At 42.8% G+C, this 26,988-nt stretch overlaps 1 protein-coding gene across 10 annotated transcripts in view; it reads right to left on the bottom strand.

Moving 5' to 3' along the window:
• Enpp2 (ectonucleotide pyrophosphatase/phosphodiesterase 2) overlaps positions 1–26,988 on the bottom strand; it is a 113,725-nt gene that overhangs the window by 11,501 nt on the left and 75,236 nt on the right. For 3 of the 10 annotated variants that reach the window (XM_076555773.1, XM_076555771.1, XM_042265489.2), the window contains 7 exons: positions 21,054–21,179; positions 17,504–17,535; positions 16,670–16,797; positions 14,781–14,868; positions 14,543–14,630; positions 13,309–13,481; positions 9,624–9,675 (listed from right to left, as the gene is read on the bottom strand). In XM_076555773.1, coding sequence (XP_076411888.1) covers positions 9,624–9,675; positions 13,309–13,481; positions 14,543–14,630; positions 14,781–14,868; positions 16,670–16,797; positions 17,504–17,535; positions 21,054–21,179 — 687 coding nt within the window. Of the gene's footprint in view, positions 1–363; positions 439–9,623; positions 9,676–13,296; positions 13,482–14,542; positions 14,631–14,780; positions 14,869–16,669; positions 16,798–17,503; positions 17,536–21,053; positions 21,180–26,988 lie in introns of all 10 variants that reach the window. The other 7 variants (XM_076555772.1, XM_042265488.2, XM_042265492.2 and 4 more) reach the window with 3 other exon arrangements.

Here is a 26,988-nt window from a genome sequence, read left to right as displayed (position 1 = left end):
TAAATTATGTATACATGTTGCTTTAATTAAAGTGCTACCCTTCTATGCAAGTAGTGGAGAAAAAATGTTCACGCAATACTCCGCCAAACCCTCCCAAGTAGAACTGCTGATTTGTGGCAGAGTGGCCAATGCTATCACACCACAAAGCAACTTCTGGGTAGTCTGGCTTCCTGAGCCTGGCAATAAATGGAGAAGCCTCGCTTAAGCTGCCAAACTTGGGGGTCCACACTTATGAATCAGAATGTACCATAATGTTATTCAATAAATAAAATCTAATAAACAAATTAAAAGCCAGCAAATCCAGCAATAGTACTTGAGGGGGCATAAGCCAACCCAGATTTTCCTTTTGAACTCAGACCAAACCTTTTCTAGGTTCAAAATTTCCATAAAGGTTTTTCTTGTTTTCATTTTTGCTGCCTCTGAATTTCCTGGTTTCAGCTGGAAGCAGAAGTATCAAAATTCTTTGAGAAGCTGTTCTCTATCAGTTCAGTTTTAAAGCTTACCCAGTGTGGAGGCCTGAGTAAGAACGGCCTCCATAAGCTCGTGTATTTGAATGCTTAGTCACCAAGGAGTGGAACTATTTGAAAGGACTGGGAGGATTGGGAGTTGTGGCTTTGTTGGAGGAAGTGTGTAACCAGGGGTGGGGAGGTGTTGAGGTTTCAGGAAAGCCCATGCCAGGATAAGGTTCCTATCTCTCTCTTTTGTCTCTGTCTATGTCTGTCTCTGTCTGGCTCTCTTTCTTAATCTCTCTCTGTCTCTGTTTCTCAATCTCTCTTTCTGTCTCTGTCTCTCTCTCTCTCTCTGTCTCTCTCTGTCTTTCTCTCTCTCTCTCTCTCTCTCTCTCTCTCTCTCTCTCTCTCTCTCTCTCTCTCTCTCTTGCTATCTACAAATCAGGACAAAGCTCCCAACTCCTTCTCCAGCACATGTCTGTCTGTCATGCCTGCTGCCACATTTCCAGCCATGTTGGTAAATGACTAAGCCTCTGAAACTGTAAGCCAACCCCATTTAAATGTTTCTTTTATAATAGTTGCCTTGGTCACAATGTCTCTTCACAGCAAGAAAATAGTGACTAAGAGACCAGTGTATTCCCCCAGACTCATATTGAAGCCTGCTCCCTCATCTGTTCCATTAAGAGGCCAGAAAATAAGCATCCATCTGTCCACCTTAAAGCACCCACCAAACAGTAGTATGGATGATCTACAGTCTCTGGCTCTTCCTTCCTCCAGACCTCCTCATTTCTTGGCATTTTCCAACGTAACTCTCCTTTCCCCAGGGACTGGTTTGTTTGTAGAATCCCACTCATGACAATTCTATATGATACATGTGATTTTTTTCCTTTCTGTTGGTGATAATATATATTGTTCCTCATCATTCTTGTCACTAAGAGTATGTGTTCATGGTGGATGTGTGTGTGTGTGTGTGTGTGTGTGTGTGTGTGTGTGTGTGTGTACACACTCATGGTGTGGATGTGTGTTTGTTCATGCATGTGGAAGACAGTGGACAACATCAAATGTCTGTTTCTCTCCACCTTAGTTTTGGGTGTAGGGTCTCTCACGATCACTGATTTCACTGGAATGGCTGACCAGCGAACCCTAAGAATCAACCTGTCTCTGCCCCCCCAGTTCTGGAATTACATGCATGCCCTGCCATGCCCATTTATTACATGGGTGATGGGGATGCAAACTCAGGTCCTCATGCTTTTTGTGACAGACACATTGCTAATTGAGCTGCCTCCCTAGAGCTGTCCCTTAGCTCCTTGCACATCCCTTCACTCAACATTTACTAAGATCCTTCTTTGTACCAGGCCTTGGGCTGGAAAATGGAGATACTGAACAAAGATGGCTTAGAGCCCTTCCCCTCAAAGAGCTCGCAGTCCAGTGACAATCCTGCTGTCTATAACTAACATGCAGCATATTAGGCTATACTGTCTCTGGTATCCACATGGGGTGATGATAATGCAAATGGAACATGTTACAAACAGGCATAAAGTGGCATGAGAAAAGGCCTTTATAGGGTATAATATTAAACCAGGGTGATCCATACACCGGCTTACATCCATTGCGCTTGTATAATTGTTAACAACCAAAAGCGCCTAACAAACAATACAATCCTAGAGTTGAAAAGAAAAGAATGCAAGAGACATGAACAGAAGGGAGATGAGACACGAGATTGGTGGGACATTCGAAGGAGTCTCCCCAGGAGACCTCTCCATCTCTATCTGCTCTTCAGCCCAACACACAAAAATTGAGTTGGCTTCAAAACCCAACTCCACAGCTTCAAGCTATTGACACAGCTGCAACCTTTTGAACACAGCCAGAGCACAAACATATCATTAGCTCATTTGCTTTTTTGTCAATTCTTATCAAACTTATGAAAAAAAAAACCACAATGATATCAACAACCTCCGGAAAATCCAAACAAAATCCCCACCCGCCTCTCCAGAAATCTACCCAGTTCTCTTTAGAGCTTAATAATTCGTGCAAGGAAGAAGAGAAATCATCTTTGTAAGTAAAGTAAGTTTTGAGATTCAGAATCAAGACTTAGGTTTTACTTTTTCATTGTCTGTGAATCACAGGTCCAGTCATGGCCCAGCTGTTAGCCTTGGACGTCTTGGACATTGCATTTTCTTCAACACACACCGCATTTCTCTTTAACAAAATGCTCCTACTCAGACCACAAAATGGACTTGATTCTCAGTCTTCACACATGCTAAAATATTTGTCTCAAGGTCAGCCCACAAGCTCTTTTTCTGTAAAAGATTCTCCTGATTTCATTTTTAATTTTCCCTACTCTGATTTCAAATCTATGTAAGAGTAGTGACATTTTGAATAATTTAATTCTAAAAAAAATTTAGAAACTTCATGGGAAGAATTGTTATACATATTTATGAGGCCTAATTCTATTACAAAATTTCTAGTGGTCAGATCAATCAGTAGAGTAGTAATCAGCTTAAATAGGTATGATTTCTTTGTGTTGGGACACTGAAAATTTTTCTCTAAGAGTAGTACTGAAATATACAATTGATTAAATGTGGTCAGTAATAGTTGCCTTAATGTCATAGGACTTTTGAAGGACTTCTTCCTGCCCAACAGCACCTTAGCATCCTTTAACCATCCTCTCTCCCATAATTCATACGTGTGTGTGTGTGTGTGTATGTGTGTAATGTGAGTATATAAATGCTAATGCTTGTGTGCACATGCATGTGGAGGCCAGGGGTTGATATTAGTTTATCTATCTATCTATCTATCTATCTATCTATCATCAATCTATCATCATCATCTATCTATCCTCATCTATCTATCTATCATCATCATCTATCTATTTAACTCTGTCTCTATCTCTATCTCTATCTCTATCTCTATCTCTATCTCTATCTCTATCTCTATCACTCTCCCTCTGTTCTTTGAGACAGGGTCTTTCACAGAACCTGGAGCTCACTGATGAACTAGACTGGCTGACTAGGAAGGTCTAGAGATGGGCCTGTCTCCTCCTCCCCATGCTGGGGTTACAGAAGCATGCCAGGCCTGGTTTTTTAACATGGCCAGCCCCTAGGCAGCCAAACTCAGGGCCTCATGTTTGCAGCTCAGGCACTTGACAAGTGAGCCACCTCCCTAGAGCCCTCTCGTGATTTCCTCTAGTGTGGATCTAGTGTCGCCCATGCCCTCCCAGGCTGCGTTCCTACTACACAGAGTTCCAGACACAGCCTTCCTTCCACACCCAAGCTCCCTGTTTACAGTAGCGTCTCTGGCATTTTAGCGTATGCCAGAGTTCCTCTCCACATACCGCATTTGGCAAAAGACCGTGAGACGATTCTTTTTAAGTGGTGTGGACTTCCCCAGAACTCACTCTTTTTGTCTTCCAAAGTTTAGTCATGCAGACTCAAGTTTGTGTTTCTTCTCCCTCCCCTGCTTCCTGATTCATACTCCAGCAGATGGACTTGGAGCCACATGAAAATCCTTCTCCCTTTCTGTTTTCTTAAACATTCACTCCCACAGTAACATATGCTTAAAATTTACCACAGAATCTCTACAAGAAAAGCCTTTCCTTTTCCTGTGCCTTTCCTCTCCTTTGCCTTACAAGCATCTATTGTCATTTATGGCCATCGCAGCCTCCGTGGGAACTGATTCCATGCTTCCAGTCACACTTTTTGCTTTCCAAATCCATCATTAAAGCATTCTGCTGTAAGCTGGGCGGTGGTGGCACAGTCCTTTAATCCCAGCACTCAGGAGGCAGAGGTAGGCATCTCTGTGAGTTCGAGGCCAGCCTGGTCTACAGAGTGACTTCTAGGACAGCCAGGACTACAGAGAAACCCTGTGTCAAAAAACCAAAAAACAAACAAGAAATAATTGTTGTAATTCATCCACTTGCTAAACCTTACAGCAGAACAATCACTTTATGTAGACAGGGGTTAAATCTGTGTTACATAGTCTGTCTCCAACGATACCAATCACATGTCTACTTAATAACCATTTGACAGACGAATTTTAAAAATAAGTCTGGGTGTCTACATGCAGCCTGTCAAACAGAATCTTAAGATAGAGTAGACTTATCAGGATCACCTCTTGTTATGACCTAAATTTATACGAGATAATTCAGATGTACGGCCACGCAAACTCTAGGCCCCCAACATCTAGCTAGTAATTCTCCCTAGACTTTTGGGGCATCTCCAGGCAGGTGCTGTCTGCCTCATTATTCTATTGAAGGGTGTATTGGAATGAAGGCACCATTCTTCCTGAGCACAAACTCTGCCTGAGTAGCACGTGCCAAGGTGACATTAGGAATCTGCAGTGAGGACAAGCATTTGCATCAAAGCATCCATCAGCACTTCAGCAACAATGGCAGCCTAAGAGAATGTCTCCTAACAATCCCTAGGAACGGTCTCAGAAAACAACCCCCGGACTTGTGGCAAATCGTAGCTCGTAACCCTTGACCTCCCAATGCCTTATCTTGCTCAGAAATGCTACCTCACTGAGAAGCAAGACTAGAAAATGCCGAGTTCTGTCTTCAACCAAATGAGCCCTGGTTGAAGCTATAGCTGGTCAGTAAAGGGTCCATGTTCACCTTCAATAGTAGCAAAGAACACTGCTAGGTGAAAGTTACTGAAACGTAGTCTCTATTATCAAGACCTTGAATCCTACTATAAGTCACAAGCAAGGATGGAGCTAGTTACTTTCCACATGCTTTCCATAACACATGCACAGACACGCCTGTATTGGGAAAAACAAGTATGCCACCTCCCTTTTTTAGCACAACAGTCTTCAAAAAAAAAAAATCCAACAGAAACGGGAAGCATTTCAGGATTCGAAAAGGCCCTGGAGATCTCTCAGTAACAGTCAGGATTCTTCTACCCAGTCAGCAAAAATTACTGTCTTTTATATATATATAAATTAACCTCATATGGTGTGTCAAGTGCCAAACATACATAGGCATTAAAATGGTTTGAGTTCCTTTTCATACAAAGGTGACAGCATACCCTTCTTAAGAAAATGCCAACCAAGCGTTCCGTAACCATGGAGAAAAGAGTAAGGCAAAAGTGACTACTGTAGTTCTTCCTCTTCTGGCTATAATGCCAGAGTTGCTTATGAAGAGAGTCTACATTTTCCACGCCATCCATTCCTGCATCCGCTGACTCAGTGCCACAAGGAAACGAGTTCTGATTGCACAGCAAATCTGCCACCACACCAGCGGTTTGCGACGGGGAAACAACAGCCATTACGCAACACAGAGTCAGAACTTGCCACCTACCTAGAAATGCTAGGACTTCAGCAGGCCAGTTTTGAAGACTACAGTGTGCTTTACAAAGGCCCTGATTGTCTAGCAATCTAAACATTGACAGCAAAGCATCACCTCAGACTAATTTAATACTTTTTGACCTCAAATAGACTCCAGGCGGTTTCGCGACTGGAATATGCAGCTTTCCGCATGTGCTCTACATGGACATCGGACTTATTTCATAGGGTACAACATGAACACAGCAACACAGAAATGTTGCAATGTTCGACATGACTCATTCTATGAACTATCAGCTATCTGCATCTCTATTAAACTAACAAACAAAACCAGAAATGTCTTACATTTGCATATGGAATATTAGATTTATAAACTGCTTTATAAGGCTTGATACAAATCTGAAGTCAGAAAGTCAAAGTAGTTATTCTGAATATAAAGCATGTGCAGGTGTGAGCATGCACACACACACACAAGTGATTCATATTCACAAGGTTCTACTGTAGCAGACACTAAATATTTTGAATGGGAACCCGGATGTTTGATGTATGAGACACTCAGACTCAGAAGATGCCCCCTTGATGTTGTAGAAATGAATGAGACAGAGCTAAGAAGGTGATCGAGATGGAATTCGGGGGACATAGAAGAGGGAACCCTGAGATTTACACCAGTTCCAGAATCTAGCCCAAGAAATGGTTTTCACATAATACAACAATTCTAGACTGCTGGTTTTATTTCAGGTCTCTCATATCCTTAAAGGTTGGTTCCCATAGGCCACGAACAGACCAAATGTACATGCTACTGCCATGAATTGAGTCTGACATGTCCCCCACGGGCTGCTGTTTGAATGTTTTCCCCAGCTAGTGGTGCTGTGCTGAGAAGATAAGAAACCTGAAGGGGGGTGCACCTGGCTGGCAGAAGTAAGTTACTAGGAGAAGGCCTTTGCCAGGGCCCTGCTTTAAGTCTCACTTAAGGCTTCCTGTCTGCCACACACTCCAGTCACTACTGTGAACCGAGCTGTTCTGCCATGTCTTCTCCCTCATGATAGAATGAAATCTATCTAGAATTACTTTCATGCCTCCAATTGGATCTGACAGGCATTATTCACAGTGATGCAAAAGGAACTAATCCAGCTGCCATGATTTTCCCCTAACATTTAATGCCGTTCTTTTACAGCAAAGGGTTAAAAACTGTCAGTGGTGTTCTTTCAGACAAGCCAGAGTCAATCCCAGCTACAGGCCCAACAAACACTGAGTGAGGAGATGTGGTTCCCCCCCATAAAAGCATCTAGACTTCACATGGGTCTGTGCTAGGTCTTCCATACACATGCTGTGGTTGTTTAGCTTGGGGTTTCTGTGGGACTCCTAATAGTGAGAGTGGGTGTCTCTGACTCTTTTGCCTTTGCTCAGGACCCTTTTCCTCCTACTAGGCTGCCTCAACTAGCCTTGATATGAGGGTTTGTGCCTAGTCTTATAGCATCTTGTTATGCCATGTTGAGTTGATATCAGTGGGAGGTCTGCTCTTTTCTGAAAAGAAATGGAGGAGCAGTGGATCTGGAGAAGGGAGGTGGGGGAGAGCCTGGGAAGAGTGAAGGAAGGGGAGGCTGTGGTTGGGGTGTGTTTGTGGTGCTAAATAGATAAATCTGACCCTTCAGTGATGCATGTAAGACACTTACGGTCAACTCTGAGCAAAGCTGCGCAGAAGAAATGTCACTAAGGACGACAGCTCCTTCTAGCCCTGCCAGCCACACGTTCACCAGCACAAGGACTCTTACTGTCATGGAGGTAGGGCTAGGTCAAGGGAGTGATTTCATCACGAGGACACAGTGCCATCTCACCAACAGACTAGACGCAGAAATTGTCAGTCAGGTGGAAACACCTGGAGTTTACCTCAGCACCGGCACAAGAGTCCACTGAGCGCTGTTAGGATGCACAAACCAACAGTCTTTTGGAAGGAGCACCTCGGCGCTGCTTCTTGGGTAACTGACTACCTGGAAATCATGACACTCCCTACCCCATTCCCCTGGCAACTTGCAGTCTTTGCTGTTGCTGTTGGTTTGTGTACAATGACACTACCGTACACTAAGAGTTAGGTGCCAAGCTTTCAAGTCATTTGTGGAGTTTGTGGGCGACACGCAAAGCTTCCACAGGCAAAGTCCCGCCTGGTATACTGCGCGATCCAATTACATGCCAGAAAGCCTGTGTGTTCTGTGATCACAGGGTAAAGCGGGAGGGTGGTGGTGCAGAAAAGGAAGAAAGATGAAGATCTTTTATAGAAAGGAGGCAAGGCAAGTAAATGAAACCCATTGCTGCCTTCCTCAGCTTCTGCTTGTTCCAAGGAGAAACCATACGGTAAACAGGACCACAAGGAAACTGATGGCTCAAGGGATGGACCCAGGAGAATCTATGTGCATCATTAGCAATGGATGTATGGCTGCCATGGTGCTCTACCTGCTTCTTCGACCCCACCCCTTTTGTCTCACCAAGTCATCCCATCTACTGTGGGAAATCTTCAGATAGCCCCCTACTCTCTCTCCTAATTTTCCAGAACTTCAAAATCAAGAGGAAGAGCTAGATATGGTGGCACATGCCTTTAATCCCAGCACTCAGGAGGTAGGGACAAGGCAGATCTCTGAAAATGGGAGGCCAGCCTGGTCTACATAGGGAGTTCTAGGATAGCCAGAGCTACACAGTGAGACCCTGTCTCAAAAAAACAAAACAAACACACAAAATAAATCAAAAGGAAGAGTTTGCCTGTTAGACTGTCTCATTGTTCCCAGTGACTTTCTGTCCTAACCTGCAGCCATGTCACTTGCAGAATAACCCCAGTAGAAAGAACTTCCTCTGCACCATTGACAACAGGAGTCTCCCTTGGGCTGGTGGGCTGGGAGTAGGAGTGACGTCACTTGATCAAAGCGGAAGTGCAAACAGGTCTGTTTGCTGCCATGAGCATGGCACATGCCCCACTGGGGCAATGCTTTCAGCCCAGATTCCACAGGCAGTGTAGGGGAGCCCGCTTAGCCTACATTCAGCACACTACAGTGTGAACAAGACACGCATCCTCCTTCCTTGGCAGGAACCACTGGGGTGCTTGGTTACTCTTTCTGTTTGTTTTATGTTTAGTTTTCGCCATATCACACGCTTCCAGAAGTTTACTATCACATGCTTGCCATTGTCATATATAAAATAAGAAGAGAATGGGTCAGGGTGGAGATAATCCTGGGTGTGATGAAGGAACTCTCACTTATTCTAGGAACCTTTCTCCATTACAACTTACCTGCCAATCCTTCAGGCAGTTGAGCTTTAAGCACTAGGAGCTGATATTCATCACTATGAAGAACATTCCCAATACAGAAGCTCCCATTAGCACCTTCATTTGGGACCCATCAGATACCCAATAGATGTCTTCCTTTTTTTTTTTTTTTTCTTAGAGTTTAAAAACTACTAAAGGAAATCAAAAAGCTAATAGAATTTCACCCTCACTAGACAGCTGGTACCTGTGTGCATAGATATAAAAAAGTTTGCAATACAAATAGAACTTTTTAAAAATATTAGGCTGGTCCTATAGGAAATAGGATGTCTTTGATATTGGTTGGTTGGTTGGTTGGTTGGTCGGTTGGTTGGTTGGTTGGTTTGGTTGGTTGGCTTTATATGTATGAGTGGTTTGCCTGCGTGTATATCCTTCAACCATGTGTGTGCATGGTGACCACAGAGACCAGAAGAGGACATTGCATCCCCTGGAACTGGAGTTACAGCTGGTTGTGAGTTGCCATGTGGGTGCTAGGGATCGAACCCAGGTCCTCTGGAAGAACAGCAAGCCATCTCTCCAGCTCCAGTCTTCGATTTTTAAAAACTAGAAGTCAAAACTTACTGTGTTGGTTTTGAACCTGCCCTTACCTTCTGTGGACCCTTTGGTGTGCAGACGTCTATTGAGCTCTTCCAATTTGTTCTTCACATGTGAAAACCAGAAAAGGAAAGAGGAAAGCACATCAGAGGCGTTTTCTTTCTCCTTTGCCCTTCTTTCTACTTAGCATCTTTCTAAGTTCCAAGTTTTGTCACTGTGGTAAATTCTCCTGGGTGGACTGTTTTATCCCCCATTTGCATTCTAAGCTTGATCCCTGTGTCTGTGAGCACCTTTGCTAATCTCTCTGTGACTCAGTTCCCCTTCCCTTCTCACCGTGTGTAATCACAGTAGCTTCCCAGGCTGGTAAGGGTGGTTATCTGGGCACATACATGTAAAGTAGTTACACTGGTGCCTCCTATCTCAGATTAACTCCTGTCTACACTAAAATGATCCACCAACCCAATGTGTAAAATTGTTTTTTTCAACTTTTTTCCAAACTGCAATAACTCAACACTTCTGGAGAGTAATGACAGAGCAACTCTGGAAAGTCAGTGCTCAGGATTTGTACCCATCTCCTACCCCTGAGACCCTCGAGCAATAACGATACAACCCCATTTACAATAGCATCCTTTGAATAATTGTAAAGCTGATATTTGAAAATTACCAAATGTTCTTAGACGGGAAACTTAATAAAAACAGTATAATCTATTTATATGTGAAATGTAACTAATTAACATGAAAAATAAGTGAGCTAAAGGTTCATATGCAAATCCACATAGATGTATCCCAGAAATAATGATGAATCAAATGATCACAGGATTCAAAGGCTACAACAGCAGCCACATAAAAATTTCCCATATGCAAAATTATACCATAGATTATTTTGAGATGTACTAAGATACTTCATGTACTATTTAAGAGCTATATAAAAGCAAAGTAAAAGTACAGAGTCAAGAATTACACATGACTTTCAGGGTCCCAATTAATGCTGTGCTGGGAAAGAAAGAAGAAAGAAAGAAAGAAAGAAGAGAGAGAGAGAGAGAGAGAGAGAGAGAGAGAGAGAGAGAGAGAGGAAGGAAGGAAGGAAGGAAGGAAGGAAGGAAGGAAGGAAGGAAGGAAGGAAGGAAGGAAGGAAGGAAGGAAGGAGAGAGAGGAAAAAAGAAAAGGGAGAGAGAGGAGGGAAGGAGAGAGGGAGGGAGGGAAGGAAGGAGGGAGGGAGGGAGGGGAGATAGATATTTTGAGAAATACTTTAAATAAAGACAATGCAAACTTTTTGGAATAGAGTTTATGTCTTATATTCAAAAGGCTTCCTTACAAGAGGTCATTCAGAGAACAAATGTAACTATAGAGTCCTCTGAACTTGTATCGGTGAGCCCCTTGAGAAGTTGATTCCTACTGATTTTGGCAGCCTCGCACCTCCAGCTTCTGAACATTCCCTCCTCTTCACTCACTAGCCTCCCTGATTCTAATCAAGAGCATAGGTAGGAAGGAGGTAAACACAGGGATGGGGAGGAAGGACAAATGGCTTTGTAGACTTTTGTAAGCTTATTCTAGAGCCTACAAAACTGTGGCTCCTGTGCCTGTAGGAGTCCTGGGAGGGGACAAATGGTAAGGGAACGAGATTGTACAGTAGGAGAATTACTGTCTATTTTTCTGAGGCTAATTAAAAAAAAAAACCCACACTTTGACCTATAGTCACACAGCATATGAAATGAATTAACATTCTTGCTTGGTGCAAGCATCTTCTCAAGTCAGTGTGGAAGCATTGGGTCATGTCTGCTAATAGAAACACTGGTGGGGATGCTCCCCCTCCTCGCCCCTGCTGCCTACTGCAGACAAGGGAGCTGACCCTCCCCCTTACCATCAGTGACACACAGGAAAAGTGGGCCTTGCTCCTTGCCTGGGCAGGGCAGGGGGCCTCAGAATGTGACTGTGGGAGATCTGGCCCCACCCCTCCTTATAATGGCCTGGGCCAGGGAGAGATGCCACCCCTTAGCTACCTGTGGCAGGTGGAAGAGCTGGCCCAGAGGTCATAAGAGCAGAGAGGGAGAGCTGTCCCTGCCCCTCGCCAGCTGCAGCACTCAGGAGAGTGGCCCCTGAACCTCATCTGAGCAACACAACAGAGCTGGTCCTGATGTGTAGGTGTGGGAGAGCCAACCCTGGGACATGAAAACAGAACAGGATCTGCCCATTGCTCATCTCTGCAATGGGTGAACTAGCTGAGGCAATGCCAGAGACCTCACCCTGGTCATAAGAATGGGGAAGATTTGGCAGGCTGACCAATCCTACAATTACTCAGATCCAGAACTAGGGTTATGAGCTGGCCCACCCTAACATTCACCCCATCTATGATCTGCTGAAGCACATGAAGGGGCCGGTCCTGCAGACCCAAAGCTGCGGGATCTCCATGACACAGGGCAACAACAGGATATCTGAGAGGAGTCCCAGTGAGAGCCCAGCATTGGTAGTGTAGCAGAAACCAGAGACCTCGAACCAGACCGATGACTCTGCAGTGAACACTTGCACGTAAAGATATTTAGATAAAAGCGTTCACTGTGTGACTCACTGTGTCACACTATAACTTCCAGGAAAAGATCTTTCTTTCTTTCTTTTTTCTTTTTCCTCTTAAATTGTATTTTATTTTGTTGGGAGGGGGTGTTGCAAGGGTGGAGGGCAGACTCGAAGGGATAGTGAGATGAATGGGATGGAGATGCATGATGTGAAAGACAAAAAGAATAAATAAAACTAAAGTTAAACAAAGAAAAAAGAAGAAGCATTGGTTGGTAGCTATAAACATCTTAATCAACTTAAAATTTCAATGAGCAAATTACTGCTAATACTTTGGGGGTTTGTTTTTTTGTTGTTGTTGTTGTTTGTTTTGGCTTGGGTTTTTTTTTTTTTTTTGGTATTTAAAAATAAACTGCCCCAATGTAGTATGGTAGGTGGTTTCAACACCCCCCCCCATTCGTGTTGTACCTTCCCCACCCTGCTCTGTGTCCCTCAGCGTGAATTCTAGGGGCTTCATTTAAAAAGTGAACTTGTTCTTCGGCTCACCATTAGGCTCTAGCATGGAAGACACCTGTAGTAGGGGAGAGGCAATAGTGACTAGGGTGTCACACTACTAGGTCACAGGCCACAGCGTTTGGGCTGCAGAATCCTAACAGACACCATTCTCTCTCTCTTTCCCCCCTCCCATCCTCCCTGCCTCTCTCCTTCCCCCTCTCCTGCCAGTCTCTCTAGTAATTTTCTATCTGGCCTCATCTTCCCAGCCTTGGAAGGTATTCTGCTAGCTCCAGAATATTTCCCATTGCCCAGGTTTTGCAAACAGTTCTCTCGAATCCCTTAAAAATCTCAAATGTCTTTCAAAATCACTTGGCCCAGCTACCCCGGTTGCCTATGAGAGCCGGGAATCAGTGGTAACACACAGCTGAACAGAAGAGCCAGCTTCAGACTGCCGAGTGTGAATCCAGAGAGTAACATTGTTACCCTTCATCCTCCAGACCCACACTGTCTAAGGTGGTAGCTGCGAGCCACATTCAGCTTGAAATGATACTTAAATTTAAAATAATGAAATTAAAGTTTTCATCCCTTCATCATAACCAGTCACTGGCTCCATTCTGTATAGCAGAGATGGTAATCAACACGATTATCGCAGAAAGCGCTACTGCACAGTGCTTTATATACCAAACAAACATCTCCGTGGGAAAGCATAAAGATTATTTCTACCTTTGGCTCTACCTTATCATCACAGGTGCAGCCCAGGTCAAAATCAGACTGGAGGTACATAACCCCTGGGTAATTAGGTCTGGTGACTTCCTCTGGAACTGTTGGCCTAAAGGTATTGGTCCGCAGTAGGTGATTCAAACTTCCATGTGTCCCATTGTTAGGAGCTGGCTTCAATCCTAGGAGATCTGATGAAAAGAAAGAAAGGGATGCAGGTATTCTCAGATGAGCTATAGTAAGAAGCTTCCACCTTCCAGGAGTCTATAAATACTGAACACAAATCACAATTGGACTAATTGTTACCATTTCTGCCACTCCTTTCCCATCTTCTGAATCTTTCTGACCACGCAATGCCTTGCTAACACTTCTTGAAATAGCCCTGTTCATTGCTAGAGCATGAATACAGACATTCCCCAAAAACCCTGAGTGGAGAAATCGTTTACTCAGCCATTGCCCGAGTGTGTGACAATGTTGGTACCATCACCCTCCTGCATGTCTCTGGACTTTTTAAACCCAAATTTTGAAATAAGACATAATCAATAACTATCCACAGCCTGCCCTCTAATGCACTCCACAAAAGTGTGGGGACAAGAGCAGACTTTGGCCGTCTGCCTTAAAAGGGCTACCCAGGGATGAACGGGCTGATTTCACAGCAAGTGAATGGTTGCCAAGTGGGCATACAGGGACTTGCCTAAGCTGAGAGGCAGGACAGTGGAGAGCTAGCAGCCAACCTAGGAGAAGAACCCAGGAGACCCGACTTTCAGACTCCCCCTCTAACCACCAGACTGGCACTCCCTTACTAAATAGGAAAAGCTGTCCTCACTCAGCAACGAGAAGCTCAAGGAAGAAAAATAATTAGAAGCACATAAATAGCTGGCCGGGGTGCAAGCTGGCAAACTTCTCACTGGACTGCAGTGTGAGAGAGGGAGGTGGGAGAAGGCTCTGTCTGCATGGAACTCTTGCTTCATCGGGTCTCTGACCAAGGGTGTCAAACTGTAACGCTGTGTTGGATCAGCCAAAGGCTGCCAACAGCAACACTATGAAAACTCCCCATTAGTCAACTGTTGAAGGGACACAAAGAAGCCTTAGAAGGGGGTGACATTCTGTCCTTTGAACCAATGGGCAAGTTACAATTTTTTTTCAGCGAGAGAAGGTCTTAAGAAATAGACACCTCATTTCTTCTTCTAGCAGTAAGGAAATTCACTGACCAAAGATTGCTTCATCGAGTTTGATTGAACGAGTGACTTACCACACATAACATTGTAAAGCTCGATGTTTTCAAAGGGAGGCACTTTAGTCCTGTACTTAAAAGTTGGGCCGTAACCTACAAAAACAGTCTTCCAAAAGAAAGGAAAAGAAACACAGTTAACCATCCCTGCTTCCACTAGCAGGGTTTCTTCTCTGTCTGAATTCCCAGAAGCTTCACTCGTCCCATGATGCCTCTTCCCCACTGAGAACTCAGTTTCAATTCAGTTTTGTGATCATACCTGCATGCTGTTGACCTTGTTATCAAAGCCGTGGTCACCCTGGAAGAAACATTTTCCCGATGGCTTCTTATAAACGTCCAAAGGTTTCCTACATTGAAACAAGTTTATGGTCAGTTAGGATTCTGCCCCAAATCATGTTGATGAAAAGCAAATTGGGGGTACACAGGATCCCTGGAAGGGACTGTCTGAAGCCCAATTGTCTCTGTCTTAATTGCATCACTCCCATGGCAATGACAAGGTACTTCTATTCATCTCTCTAGTGTTATTGCTTTGCACATCACCCCAGGTTAAAGGGGAAGTTTTGAAAAGAAGTTGATGTACTCTCTATGCCTTCTACTTGGCCTGAACAGCTTTCCCTGCCATGTGCTCACCAGGCTCAGTCAGTCCCAAGACACAGAAGGCATTTTTAAATATGTGATGTTGAATCAATTCGTAGAGATCTGCATTCTATAAAAATATTTGTATGCAAACTTACCTAGCAGGATAATAGGACCAGAGTCCATGAAGTGGTCAATTGAACACTAACCATGGCATGGCTAACAAAAACCTGGCCTCACCTGGAAAACGTATTTAGAAGTAGGGAATGAAAATATGCGGGCAAGACATCACAATCACCTAATTTTACCTCTTGTGACAGAAAGACTCCTTTTATGTAAGTGTTTTCTGGCCTCTTCTACCACCCAAAATGTTGATGCTTAATAATGTAAGTATTGCCTGAGTACAGGCAGGGCACATATCAGTGAAGAATAGTCCTTGGGAAAACAAAGGAATCTAACAAATGGATTCCCACCCTAGAGGAACTTGGATTTAGGATAGTAATACATATGTATAAGAACTCAACAATGCAAGAGTGAACTTCAGAAGGTTTAGCACCTGCCTTTGCTCCTCACTAACTTGCTCAACCAGTGTCATCTTTCACTTAACTTCCATTCCAAGACACAGTTTCATATACACTGCACCAAGTTCCTTCTCTCCCTAGGTGCCCCCAACATTAAACGTCCATTTTGGCCACATCTCTGTAACATTTCTACATGAATTCCCGTCTGTTCTGCATGGTTCCAGTGATTTCTGGGTTTCATATCTCTCTTTGCATAATCCCATGTGTTTAACTATTTGGTCTTTTATAGTTATGGTAGATTACATGCCATGTGTGTTTAAGTGTTTCATATTGAGACAGTTCCTAGAAGACCAGTGTTTTTCGTAATCATCTCGTGCTTAGCCATTAACTATTATAAACTACTGCCTAGCTCGAGAATACATCATAGTTATTCAATTAGTACTACAAGAATATTCATCACACTTGTCTTAAGGTCAAAGTTGAAGCAAGGATGAGTGAGAAAACACTACTTCTAGGTTGACATAAAAATGACAAAATCTGTGGTGATTGACTGTTTAGAAGTGGCACAGCCCCCAGACACGCTCTACAGAAGATTCCAAAGCAGAGGGTGGTCTCCTTGATCTGGGACAGACTTTTGTAGTTCAGAAGAAGGCAAACATCAGTTGTGTTTTAAGCAATGTAAAACATGTCCACAGCAACAAAGGTTTCAGGACTAACATTTCCAGGGACCTTCTACAAACACAGCTATAGGCAATCATGTCAACCAAGACCACATGAGCAAGGCCTTAGTTGTGTTTCAAGTTGTTCAAGGGATAAAAACTCTAGAATGTCTCCATAAAACTTGTGCACAGAGATGCATGAGAAACTAAAATAAGACACAGGAACTAGAGATGGGTTATTTCTATTTTCCTTGATTATCTACTACACAAAACATTCCAAACAATGCAATAATTTCCAGCCCAGATGTTTTTTAAGGATGACCAAGAACCTTAAAGAATTTCCAGGTGACAGCAAAGTGCTGGTAAAGACAGAGACAGGCTCCCCACTTTACCTTGCAACGTGCCATCTGCGATCCACCAGTAAATGGATATCCTCGATTCTCCTGTTGTTGGCATAGTGCAAACGTTTGGGAAGATGCTGTTTCATGTAAGGCTTAAAGTGCTGATCTGGTTTTTTACACTGAAATATAAGTGAATATTGGTCTTACAGAGGGATGTTTTCTACCGGAAAAAAAAAAAGACCTAGACAGTCTGTCTCTTGAAAGTTGAAGACAGTGTTATCCCAACAAGAAGATGGGTAGTAAATAAATGAATTTGCTATCCCCTATTAAATAATGCATGCTGAAAGCCAATCGGTTCCAGCGGAGTTAGACAGCTTTAGAAAGAAGTCATAGGTTATCAGAGCATATGAGGAATTTTTAAGATAAATTCCTGACTCGTGAGCCCAAGTGAGGGCAGTTCAAAACTCAAGGTCTTTCCCAACTGCCTCAAGTGGAGGAGTGGGAGGTGGGCTGGGAGGAGAACAGGAGACATGTGCGGGCCTATCTGATGATATGCTCAAGTGCTTTGAACTCTCTATCTGTGGGAAGAGGGGATAGAAGATGGGAACAGATCTGTTCCAGAGTGAGTAAAGATCTAATTCATGGTGAACAAATACTTCTCAGCTTAATAGGAAGAACAAAACCTCAGTTTGTATCGTCGCCAAGACCATTGGGGAGTCTACAGCTGACCACAGGCCAGAAGTTTTGAAAGCTTAGAGGAAACAAATACACAGGACTGCAGGTCAGTGAGGAAAATGTTCCTACCCACCCACAGGGAAGGCAAACATGGGAAGGTGAGCCTGTCGAAGCTGCAAGGGCAGCGGCCTGGTGGCTTGCAACACTTACCGTGAGATTAGCAATAATGGCTTTAGGGTCATCTGTGCAGAGAAAGGGAGAAAGATTTCAAAACATAACCACAAAGAGAGGTGATTTCTACAGAAAGAGACTTAATGCTTCCACCCCATTTCATGCCCTTTGGAACAGATGAGTAATGAAGTATAAGTGTTTAATATTTCAGGAACAGAGAGACCACTAGACAAATGGCACAAATCCTGTAGCAATCTGCACTGCAAGATGCAGGGCTCCTCGTCTAGAAGGGAAGTCCTCCTCCCATGGCAAAAGAGTGCCGCTGGGTAACTTGCTTCATGCTTTCCCAACAGATCCCTGGGGAGCACCCACTTGAGTTCATTTGCAGTTTCATGTCAGAAACTGAGCAGGTCATTTTTAGGTTTTTTTTTTTTTTTCTTATCATTTCCTGTTTCTCTGCAACGCTGCAAGATCTTGGAGTTTTCTCATCAGCAAGTGAGTAGTTTCTGTGGTGATATCATAGGTCTAACGACACAGGTGAGCACCCCCTTCCAGCTGCAGGCTTACATGTGTGTGCTGCCTTGTTTTTTACGACCAGGAGACAAAGACTATTTCAGCCTACACTCAAACTAGCTTAAAGCGCAACTATGTAAATGATGGGTGTGTGCATACTGGATCTTATTGTCAGGGTGCCCCTCCGCAGGGATGGTGCGGAAAAAAAGATTGCAGGCTCTTTGGGTTTTGTTTTGTTTTCAAAGAAAAAAGTTTGCTTCAGTATGTCATTATAGAATCAGGAGAAGAGGAAGAGCAGTACTCAGAAGAGACCTGGCTTTCCCAATGCAGCCCTCCCAGGGACAGAAACATCAGCGAGCTAGCCTCATGTATATCACTCACTGTTGTAATCCTCAGGGCTTGGTGCTTAGTAAGCACTCAATAAACAATAAAACATTTATTGGTGTTTGTGGGAAATGTGGGTTCCCTTAAAGTATACACATGCACACACTAAATACTATCTTTAGAAACTTAGTCCTAAAGCTCTGAAATCCAAAGGTAAAAAATGTCCATTTCATTCTGCGTAAGTTTTAATGGCTGCATGTAATGGAAAGTGAGCAAGTAATCATGGTACTAATAACTGAGTCCATGCCGTGCACCCATTTCTCTCTAAGAGCTCGGGAGGCGCTTTCTCTCTGGTCATTCATAAGGATACCAGAACACAGGGCCAATCAGAGCCCTCACTCAGCCCAGTGGCTTTGGAAGGTGAAGGCGCTTGCACACTGGAGCACAGCACGCAGCCCCACTAAGCCAGCCATGCTGTGGACTTCTGTACTCTTTGGCCTTGAGAGTCACAGTCTTTATGGGGACTACACAGAAGAAATCCATGCCCTTTGATAGGTTAGAGCACTGGTTCTCAACCTTCCCAATGCTGCAATCCTTTAGTATAGTTCCTCATGTTGAGGTGACCCACAATCATAACATCATTTTTGTTGCTACATCATAGCTGTAATTTTTCTACTGATATGAATTGTAATGTAAATATTTCTGGAGATAGAGGTTTGACCAACAGGTTGAGAACTGAGGTTTGGAGAAATCAAAAACATGGGGCAATCTCATTCTCGGACACATCCCAGAGAATTCTTAGGCAAAACCAAAGGCATCTGCTTAAGACACCATTCCTTCAGTCTAAATTCATCATTGTTTCATGCTACCCAGCCCGTTTTGAATGAGGAAAGGGTGGTGATTAAGGATCAGCCAATGGGGCTGGCCAGATGGGTCAGTCAGTAAAATACTTGCCACCGTGCCTGACAACCTGAGTTTCATTCCCAGGGCCAACATGCTGGACAGAAAAAACTAATTCCCACAAGTTGTCCTCTGACCTCCACACACACACTATGGCACATGGCATTGTTGTATATCTGTGCATGCATGCATACATACATACATACATACATATACATGAACATAATAAATAAATGTAATTAAATCTTTAAAAGAATCAGCAAATCGGGGTTCTAACCCTAGCTTGACCATTTACTGTCATCCTCGGAGCCAGCTCCTTCAACCCTCTCCCTGCCCTTGACTTCCACTGTCCATAAATACAATGGCAGTATATACCATGCAAGGCTACTGGAAGGACTTACTAAGATGGTGTTGATATTCATCTGAAACAATAACGAAGCCAAGACCTCATCTTTGTACTTAACACAGAGCTTTGACTACGGATTAAATACAATGTAATTACGTTTACACAGTCTCTCATTCAGTCATCCCACAATCCTTATTCTACGCATGAGGAAGATGAGGCACGGTGTGTTGAAGAGGCTTGGCCAGGGTCTCAAGGAGAACCCTGAAGAGCTGCAGAGTGAACAAAAGGTGCAAAAGGCCACCACTGTGCTCTTCACTGCCAACCTCGACGTCTCTCCCAAAACGAATGGAGAGCACAAATATTTCTTTAGTAGTAATACAACTCCACAGGTCCCCAACAAAGCTGCTCATCTGCTCAGCCTTCCCATTACATTTACCCATGTCAGAAATACTTTTTGAAATAAAGAAATAAGCAAACTCTTACATACACCTTCAAACACAAGTGCTAAAATAAAGAGGTATCCTTTAGGAAGGCTCACATCCAGTCCAAGGGACCAAAGGTGCTGAGGCCACAAAGGACAGAAAAGGACATGGAAAAAAGTAGGAAACACCAATATTTTGTTGATTTCACAACGTTGACCCTGGAATATGTCCCATTTGTGTTGACTTAGGAACATAACTTAGGAAAAATTTGAGTTTCCAAAGCTTTGAGCTTGGTGTCAACGGTTTATTATTCTGAAGGTTCTATTCAAAGGTAGCATGTCTGAAGTAAAACTATATGTATTTAGAAACATACAATATATGCTCATAGGAAAATGCCCTTATGTGACATAGTGCCATGTACAATTAATATATACAATGAAAAAAAATTAAAGAATTAAAAAGAGGATCCATGTGGTTTTCAAAATCTAGATGGCAGCAAAACAAAGTAAAAGTTTGCGTTAGTGGCATATCACATCCTCAGCATGCTAAAAAAGTTAAAAATCTCATAATTCTTCCAGGGTTTTTCTTTTTCAATTTCTAATTTTTCAGAATAGTTCACAGTCTCTAAGAATGTAGTATTTTTCCTTTCATGAATTCTGTATATCACTTTGACCAAAGGAAAGAGCCAGGAGGTACTGGGGAACTTTGAGGGTACCACTGTTGGTTCTGTCAACCCTGGGACTCTACCTTCAACAAAGGGACCAGCCTGCCCTTGAAACCAGAAAATTCTCCCCTATAAATTGATGGTGTAAACATGCTTCAAATTGAGTGCAATTTCCAGATGATAAAAACAAGAGCAAATGTTCAGTCAATGACGCTTTATGCCAGGAACCACTATAAACAATCCACATCAGTTAGTGTCCACAAGAGTCCTCATAGATAACAAGTCCCTACCATCAGATGAGAAAAAACTGAAGCCCAACGAGGCTTTCTTGCCCAACTAGGATTTCTCTAGCTTCAGAGGACAAGTCTTACCTTTCCCATTGATTATTAGTTGAACTAAATATTTGAAGAACCAACTTACACTTAGGATTATTGCTAAATTTGGATCGAATTCTTCCTAAAGTTCCAGGCACTAAAGTGATATCATCCACGTTGGTCAGATAATTGCTCAAGAACTCAGTTCTGTCACATGTCACGTCTTCCATTCCTATGGGGATAGAGAAGCACACATACACACAAGTACTGTTAGACAATATTAGGGAAAAATCCTAAAACATTCACCCCGACACTGAAGTTGGCATTCTAATACTTCTTTAATTAGATTATAGTAACCTAATAAGAGGAAACTTCACCTTTAAGATGGTTTTGATGTGACATCTTTCTCCAGATGTTCATTTAACCATACCCTCTCATAGGCAGGAGGAGGAAAATGTTTCACCTCAATTATTATTTTGAGTTATTGAGCAAGAACAGCAAGGCCAGAAGCCATGTTTGAGGGCCAGGGAGATAACTCAGTGGGTAAAGGTGCTTGTCCCCAAGCCTGACTACCTGAGTTTGATTCTTGAAGCCCATTATGGTACAAGGAAATAACGGACTCCCACAAATGACATAATTACATTCTGACTTCTACATGAGTGCTACACCTCTCTCTCTCTCTCTCTCTCTCTCTCTCTCTCTTTCTCTCTCTCTCTCTCTCTCTCTCACACACACACACACACACACACACACACACACACACACACACACACACAATAAATAAGCAAATAAACATAAGAGTGTTTGAAAAACACAAGCTATTGACAGTTGTTATGAAAAGCATTCATTCATTAAAAATAGACCCTATTGAGCTTGTGGAGTAGGAACTGCAAGTCTAGGACCTCTACCCAATGAAGGGGGTAGAAGGGGGACTGGAAGGCAGGCACATGGCTCTCAGGCAGGTCACGGGGGTTGGTGGAGTTTCCAGCATGTGTTCACGGCCTCTATCTTGAGAAGGGAGGTCTTTGATCAAAAAGATGGGTAGGGTGCGCAGTGAAAGTCTACATGCCTGCCTAAAAATGGAGGCCAACGGCATGTGGCGGGGATGAGTGTAACTGACTGTGTGAATCCGAGGTCCCTGTATGAACATGGGGACACAGATAAGGTCAGGAAGGCAGTAAGGAATATGTGGTCCTCAGATAGGTAGGTCAAAGGGGAAGTTTCACATGAATAAGGTTCTTTATAATCATATTTCAGCTGTTCTTCTTAATATACTATAAACGATTTTTATACCAGAAAGTATTTATAACCTTCAAGCAATACTAAACAGAAAAGATATTAAACATTTCTAGAAATCAAAATGTTGGGAGCTATTAATACCACAATAAATTATTTATCATTCATAATAAAAAAAATAAACAAACAGAAAAAGCAGACCCTATTGCTTCAATCTGTTTCCAGCAGGATAAGAGAGAGGGTGGTATGAATGATTGGAATATGCACTTATACTTGTCTTTTGCAAAATGTCACTTCTAGGGCTGGAAAGATGGCTCGGTGGTTAAAAGCACGTACAGTTCTTGAAGGGTATCCAAGGTCAACTCTTAGAACTCACATCAGGCAGATTACAACTGCCTGTAACTCCAGCTCCAGGGGTATCTACACTTCAGGTCTCTGCAGCATGTGCACACGCACGCGTGTGCACATGAGTGCGCATACACACACACACACACACACAGAGAGAGAGAGAGAGAGAGAGAGAGAGAGAGAGAGAGAGAGAGAGAGAGAAAGATACAAACATATTTAAACAATGCCATTTCCTGTTCTTTTTCCTTCTAGTACATCCCCTATCTTAAGGATAGAGTCACGACTCCTCACTCTATCTTCACTGGTGGCCTTGGGTGTTTACTGACAAACAATAATGGCAACAAGAAATGAGCAAAAGAAAAACAAAGTCAGTTCAAATGACCACCCAAACCAACAAACAAAATAATGTGTAAAAACAAGTGGTAAACAATGTAATTACAACAGGACGTTAACATCTACTACACAGAAAAGGTCTAGTGAGGGATTTTTTTTTTAACTAACCGATATTTCTTCTTGCCTTCAAATTTGTTTTCTGCCTTCTAGGGGAATTTTCAATATTTTGAAAAGTAATTTAAATCTTAAGATTATACTCTTGCAGCTCTGCAGATCTAAAACTCATAGGGATCTTTATTGACTTTTTTTAGAATTCGAAAGTTGACCCAGCACAATGAAAGTTTACAGTACAGCTGGTTGTCAGCCCACGCACCTATGGTGTGACTCTCTGAACTTCTAGTTATCTGTGGTAAGTAACAATCCAAAACATATAAATGGAAAATTCCTAAAAACAAATAACTTACAAATTTTAAATTGCCCTTCTAAATAGCATAGTGAAATTGACTGCTAACCATTCTGTTCCATTTTGCTTAAGACGTAAGTCATCCTTTTAGCCAATGTATCTACACAGTACCTAAGAGAGATCATATTCAGATAACTTTTTACAGCATACTCTCCTGATCGGTGTGTTTTATCGCTAGTGATTGTTGTTAATTTCTTACTTTGTCTAATTTATAAATTAGATCTTATAATTACAAGTGTATCAGAAAAGGCAGACTTACAGGGTTAAGTGTTAACTGCAACCATTCTAGGAGTCATAGAACACATTCTTCTTGGATCAAGGGAGACCATTGAACTACTTTCTACAATCTAGCATACTAATGTTCCCCATGGGGGAAAATAAATGATTCTAGGAAGGTTCTTAAGAGTTTAGAGCAAAGAAATGTAATCCAGAATGATCCAGATCTGGTACAATTCATATTATCACTTTTGGAGATCCCGGATCTATCTCCTTTTCCTTCTAAAATTCTTTTTATTATTGTTGTGTGTATTCATCACAAGGGGTGCTACAGTGTACATGTGGAGGTCAGAGGACAGCTTGATGGAGTCAGTTCTCTCTTTGCACTTTTCCACAGATTCCAGGGAACGAACTCAGGTCATTATCAGGTGCACCTGGCAAGCACCTTTAGTCACTGAACCATCTCACTGGCTCTTTTTTAGTTTTTAATATCAATTAGTACGAAGAAGGAATAAAACATATTTTAACATATCACAATCATGTTGTGTTTTGTTAAAAAAAAAATTTCCTTTCTTTCATTTTTTTCCTGAGACGGGGTTTCTCTGTGTAGTCTTGGCTGTCCTGGAACTCTCTTTATAGACCAACCATGCTGGCCTCAAACTCACAGAGATCCTCCTGCCTCTGCCTCCTGAGTGCTGGCATGTGCCACCTCTGCCCAGCATGTCTATTCTTTTAACATTGAAGCTTTCAGGATGAAAAAGTTAAAATAATGAATAGCTATGTGTTCTAGTAAAATGGTACCCCAGAATGGGGAAAATCTCCAATTGCAAATAAATGAAAGATGGGAAGACTCTAGTTACATTTCAATAGTCACTTCTGTAGTTCCAATGCTGAGCAATCTCCCTAGGCTGCAGAAAGCATCAGACGCATGTGCCTAGGGTTTCTCTAGAATCTCCTCCCATTCCCTCCAGACTGATTTCCCCTGTGTGAAGTCTGTGCTTTCTTTCTACAGATGAGGGAGCTGAGATTTGCAGAGGCAGATGCCATACAGAGTGCACAAGAGTCATGGTGTAATCTCAGTGCCATAGAAATTCATTCTGCCAAAGTCCAGGGCCTGCCTGAAACTTTAGGCAAGATACCTTTCAAAAGAGAGGTGCCCTTGCTTTCCAGAACCAATGGATCCCTTCATTTTAGCAATCTGCACATTGAGAAAGGGTTTTACTCTGCCCATGACCTTTATGGTGCTCCGACATGTGACTCACTGGGACCATCCACTTCTTAGATATCTGCCTCCAACATGTGAGCAAATGTTCTCCACACTTCTGGGCAACTTAAATTGAATTAGAGTGTCACATGCTCCAATTTCCACCCTGTTTGCAGCTTTCCACTAAGCCAAACGAGATGAGAATGATCTTGCAGAGGGTATCATTTAATCCACTCAGGGAAGCAAGTTAGAGTCCGCAAACTCCACCCCTTGCCCAGTTCCTCAGATCTTCTAGAATGCTCTGGAAATAAAATTTCAGGGGCCAAAATATAACTAAGGAAATTCACAAACTACTATTAACAGAAACGCCGAGAAGTCAATCAATTTTGATTTGTTTGTTGTTTGTTTGTTTCTTTGTTTGTTTGTTTTTTTACTCTCTACTAGATGGCAATGGCCTCAAATTCCAAGGTCATTATTATAGTTCACAGTTTGATAGTTTCAGAACATAGGTGGCACTCTCTAGAACCGCGTCTGCATGTCTATGATTAAACATGCTCTCTGAAAATCAAGTTGGTGCTGATATGAAGCTCCCTGCCTGCTAGCTAGATTTCAGAGTATTGGAAGGTGCTATGTAGGCTGCTGGGCTAAATATTCATCAACAGTCTTACTTAGCTGTGAACCCTGTAAACTACACTGGCCAGTGTGGTAAAAAGCCCCAGGGATGTAATAGTGGTATGAATGTTAGGAAGACAATCAATCACTCTCTGCTTGGATTTCAAGTCTGCTCTACAGGAAGAAGCACATGACTGGTACTGTAAAATTGGTCAAGAATACACAGCCGATGAGCTTACAAGCCCTTCTTACTTATTAAACCTACTATTATTACTTATCTAAGTGGACATAGTATCCAGCTGCCCTCTAAACTTGTATTTCTGTATCCATAGATTAATATAGCTTTCAGATCTCACCAGGGTATTTTCTTTGTGCAATGGGCAACAGTGAATGCAGGAAACTCACAATGTGTCAAAATGCAGAAAGTTGCCGGGCGGTGATGGTGCACGCCTTTAATCCCAGCACTCAGGAGGCAGAGCCAGGTGGATCTCTGTGAGTTCCAGGCCAGCCTGGTCTACAGAGCGAGATCCAGGACAGGCACCAAAACTGCACAGAGAAACCCTGATTTGAAAAAAAGGAAAAAAAAAAAAGATGCAGAAAGTCAGTGTCTGTGGAGTGCTCAGCCCTAAATGGAACATCTGTTATCACAAGCCTTTCCCGGAGGCTCAACGACCATTGCAGAAGGCAGGGTGAAAAAGCACAAGAGCTAGAGATTAGACCTAGGGCAAGAGAGAAACAGTGTCTTCTGGATGTGATAAGACCACTGCCCTCATGAACTCATAGCACCTGTGGTTGCCTGGACAAGATCAAGGCAGTCAACATTCCGTGATGAGTGGAGAAGGGGTCATGAGCCCCCTTTCTAACTGAAGAGCTGCGACAATTGATGAGTCCTAGGGGAGGGAGGGTCAGTTTTCCTTAAGGATGTGTCCCCTGCTAAGTTTACCATGTTCCGACAGATGGCCCCGCAGTCATGAAGATATGGGTAGCACAAATTGCACTTAGTGGCTTATTTAAAAAAAAAAAAAAAAAAAGACGTAAGGATGGGAAGAGGTGGGGAGGTTGGGTTGGATCTGGAAGGAGTTAAGGGAAGGGCTGAATGTGTGTGTGTGTGTGTGTGTGTGTGTGTGTGTGTGTGTGTGTGTGTGTGTGTGTGTGTGTAAAGAAAGAAAAGAGGGAGAGCAGGCCACTTCCAACACTACTTCTTCCTCTTTTAATGGTCTTGTCTGTTGAGGCCTTGATTTGGGCCTTGAATTTTCTCTGAGAACTCCAGGAAACCTTCTGACTTACATGTCATATCTTTGACAAGACCCCTATATCTCTGCCTCCTTCAAACACTTACAATTACCATTTTAACCACACAGACTCTCTGGGCTCCTGTTGGAGATGAGGTTCACAGAGGCAGGAGACTGTCACATGCTATGTGGAAGTCACAGAGGAAGTCATTAATATCATGGGTCAGTTGTCTGCAACACTGTAATAGGAGACAGAGTTTTGTAGAAAGGTCTCTCCTACAAAGAACATGAGGATGCAGAAATCCCTGGATCTCTCCAACTTTTGCATCATGACCTAATTTCTTTCCCTATTCTGAAGCAAAGAAAAAGAAGTTAAGAACAGAACTTTAGATTCTGA

Source organism: Peromyscus maniculatus, chromosome 20, assembly GCF_049852395.1.
Source record: "Peromyscus maniculatus bairdii isolate BWxNUB_F1_BW_parent chromosome 20, HU_Pman_BW_mat_3.1, whole genome shotgun sequence".
In the NCBI taxonomy this organism is placed as follows: Eukaryota; Metazoa; Chordata; class Mammalia; order Rodentia; family Cricetidae; genus Peromyscus; species Peromyscus maniculatus.
This window is presented reverse-complemented; position numbering and strand designations above follow the sequence as displayed.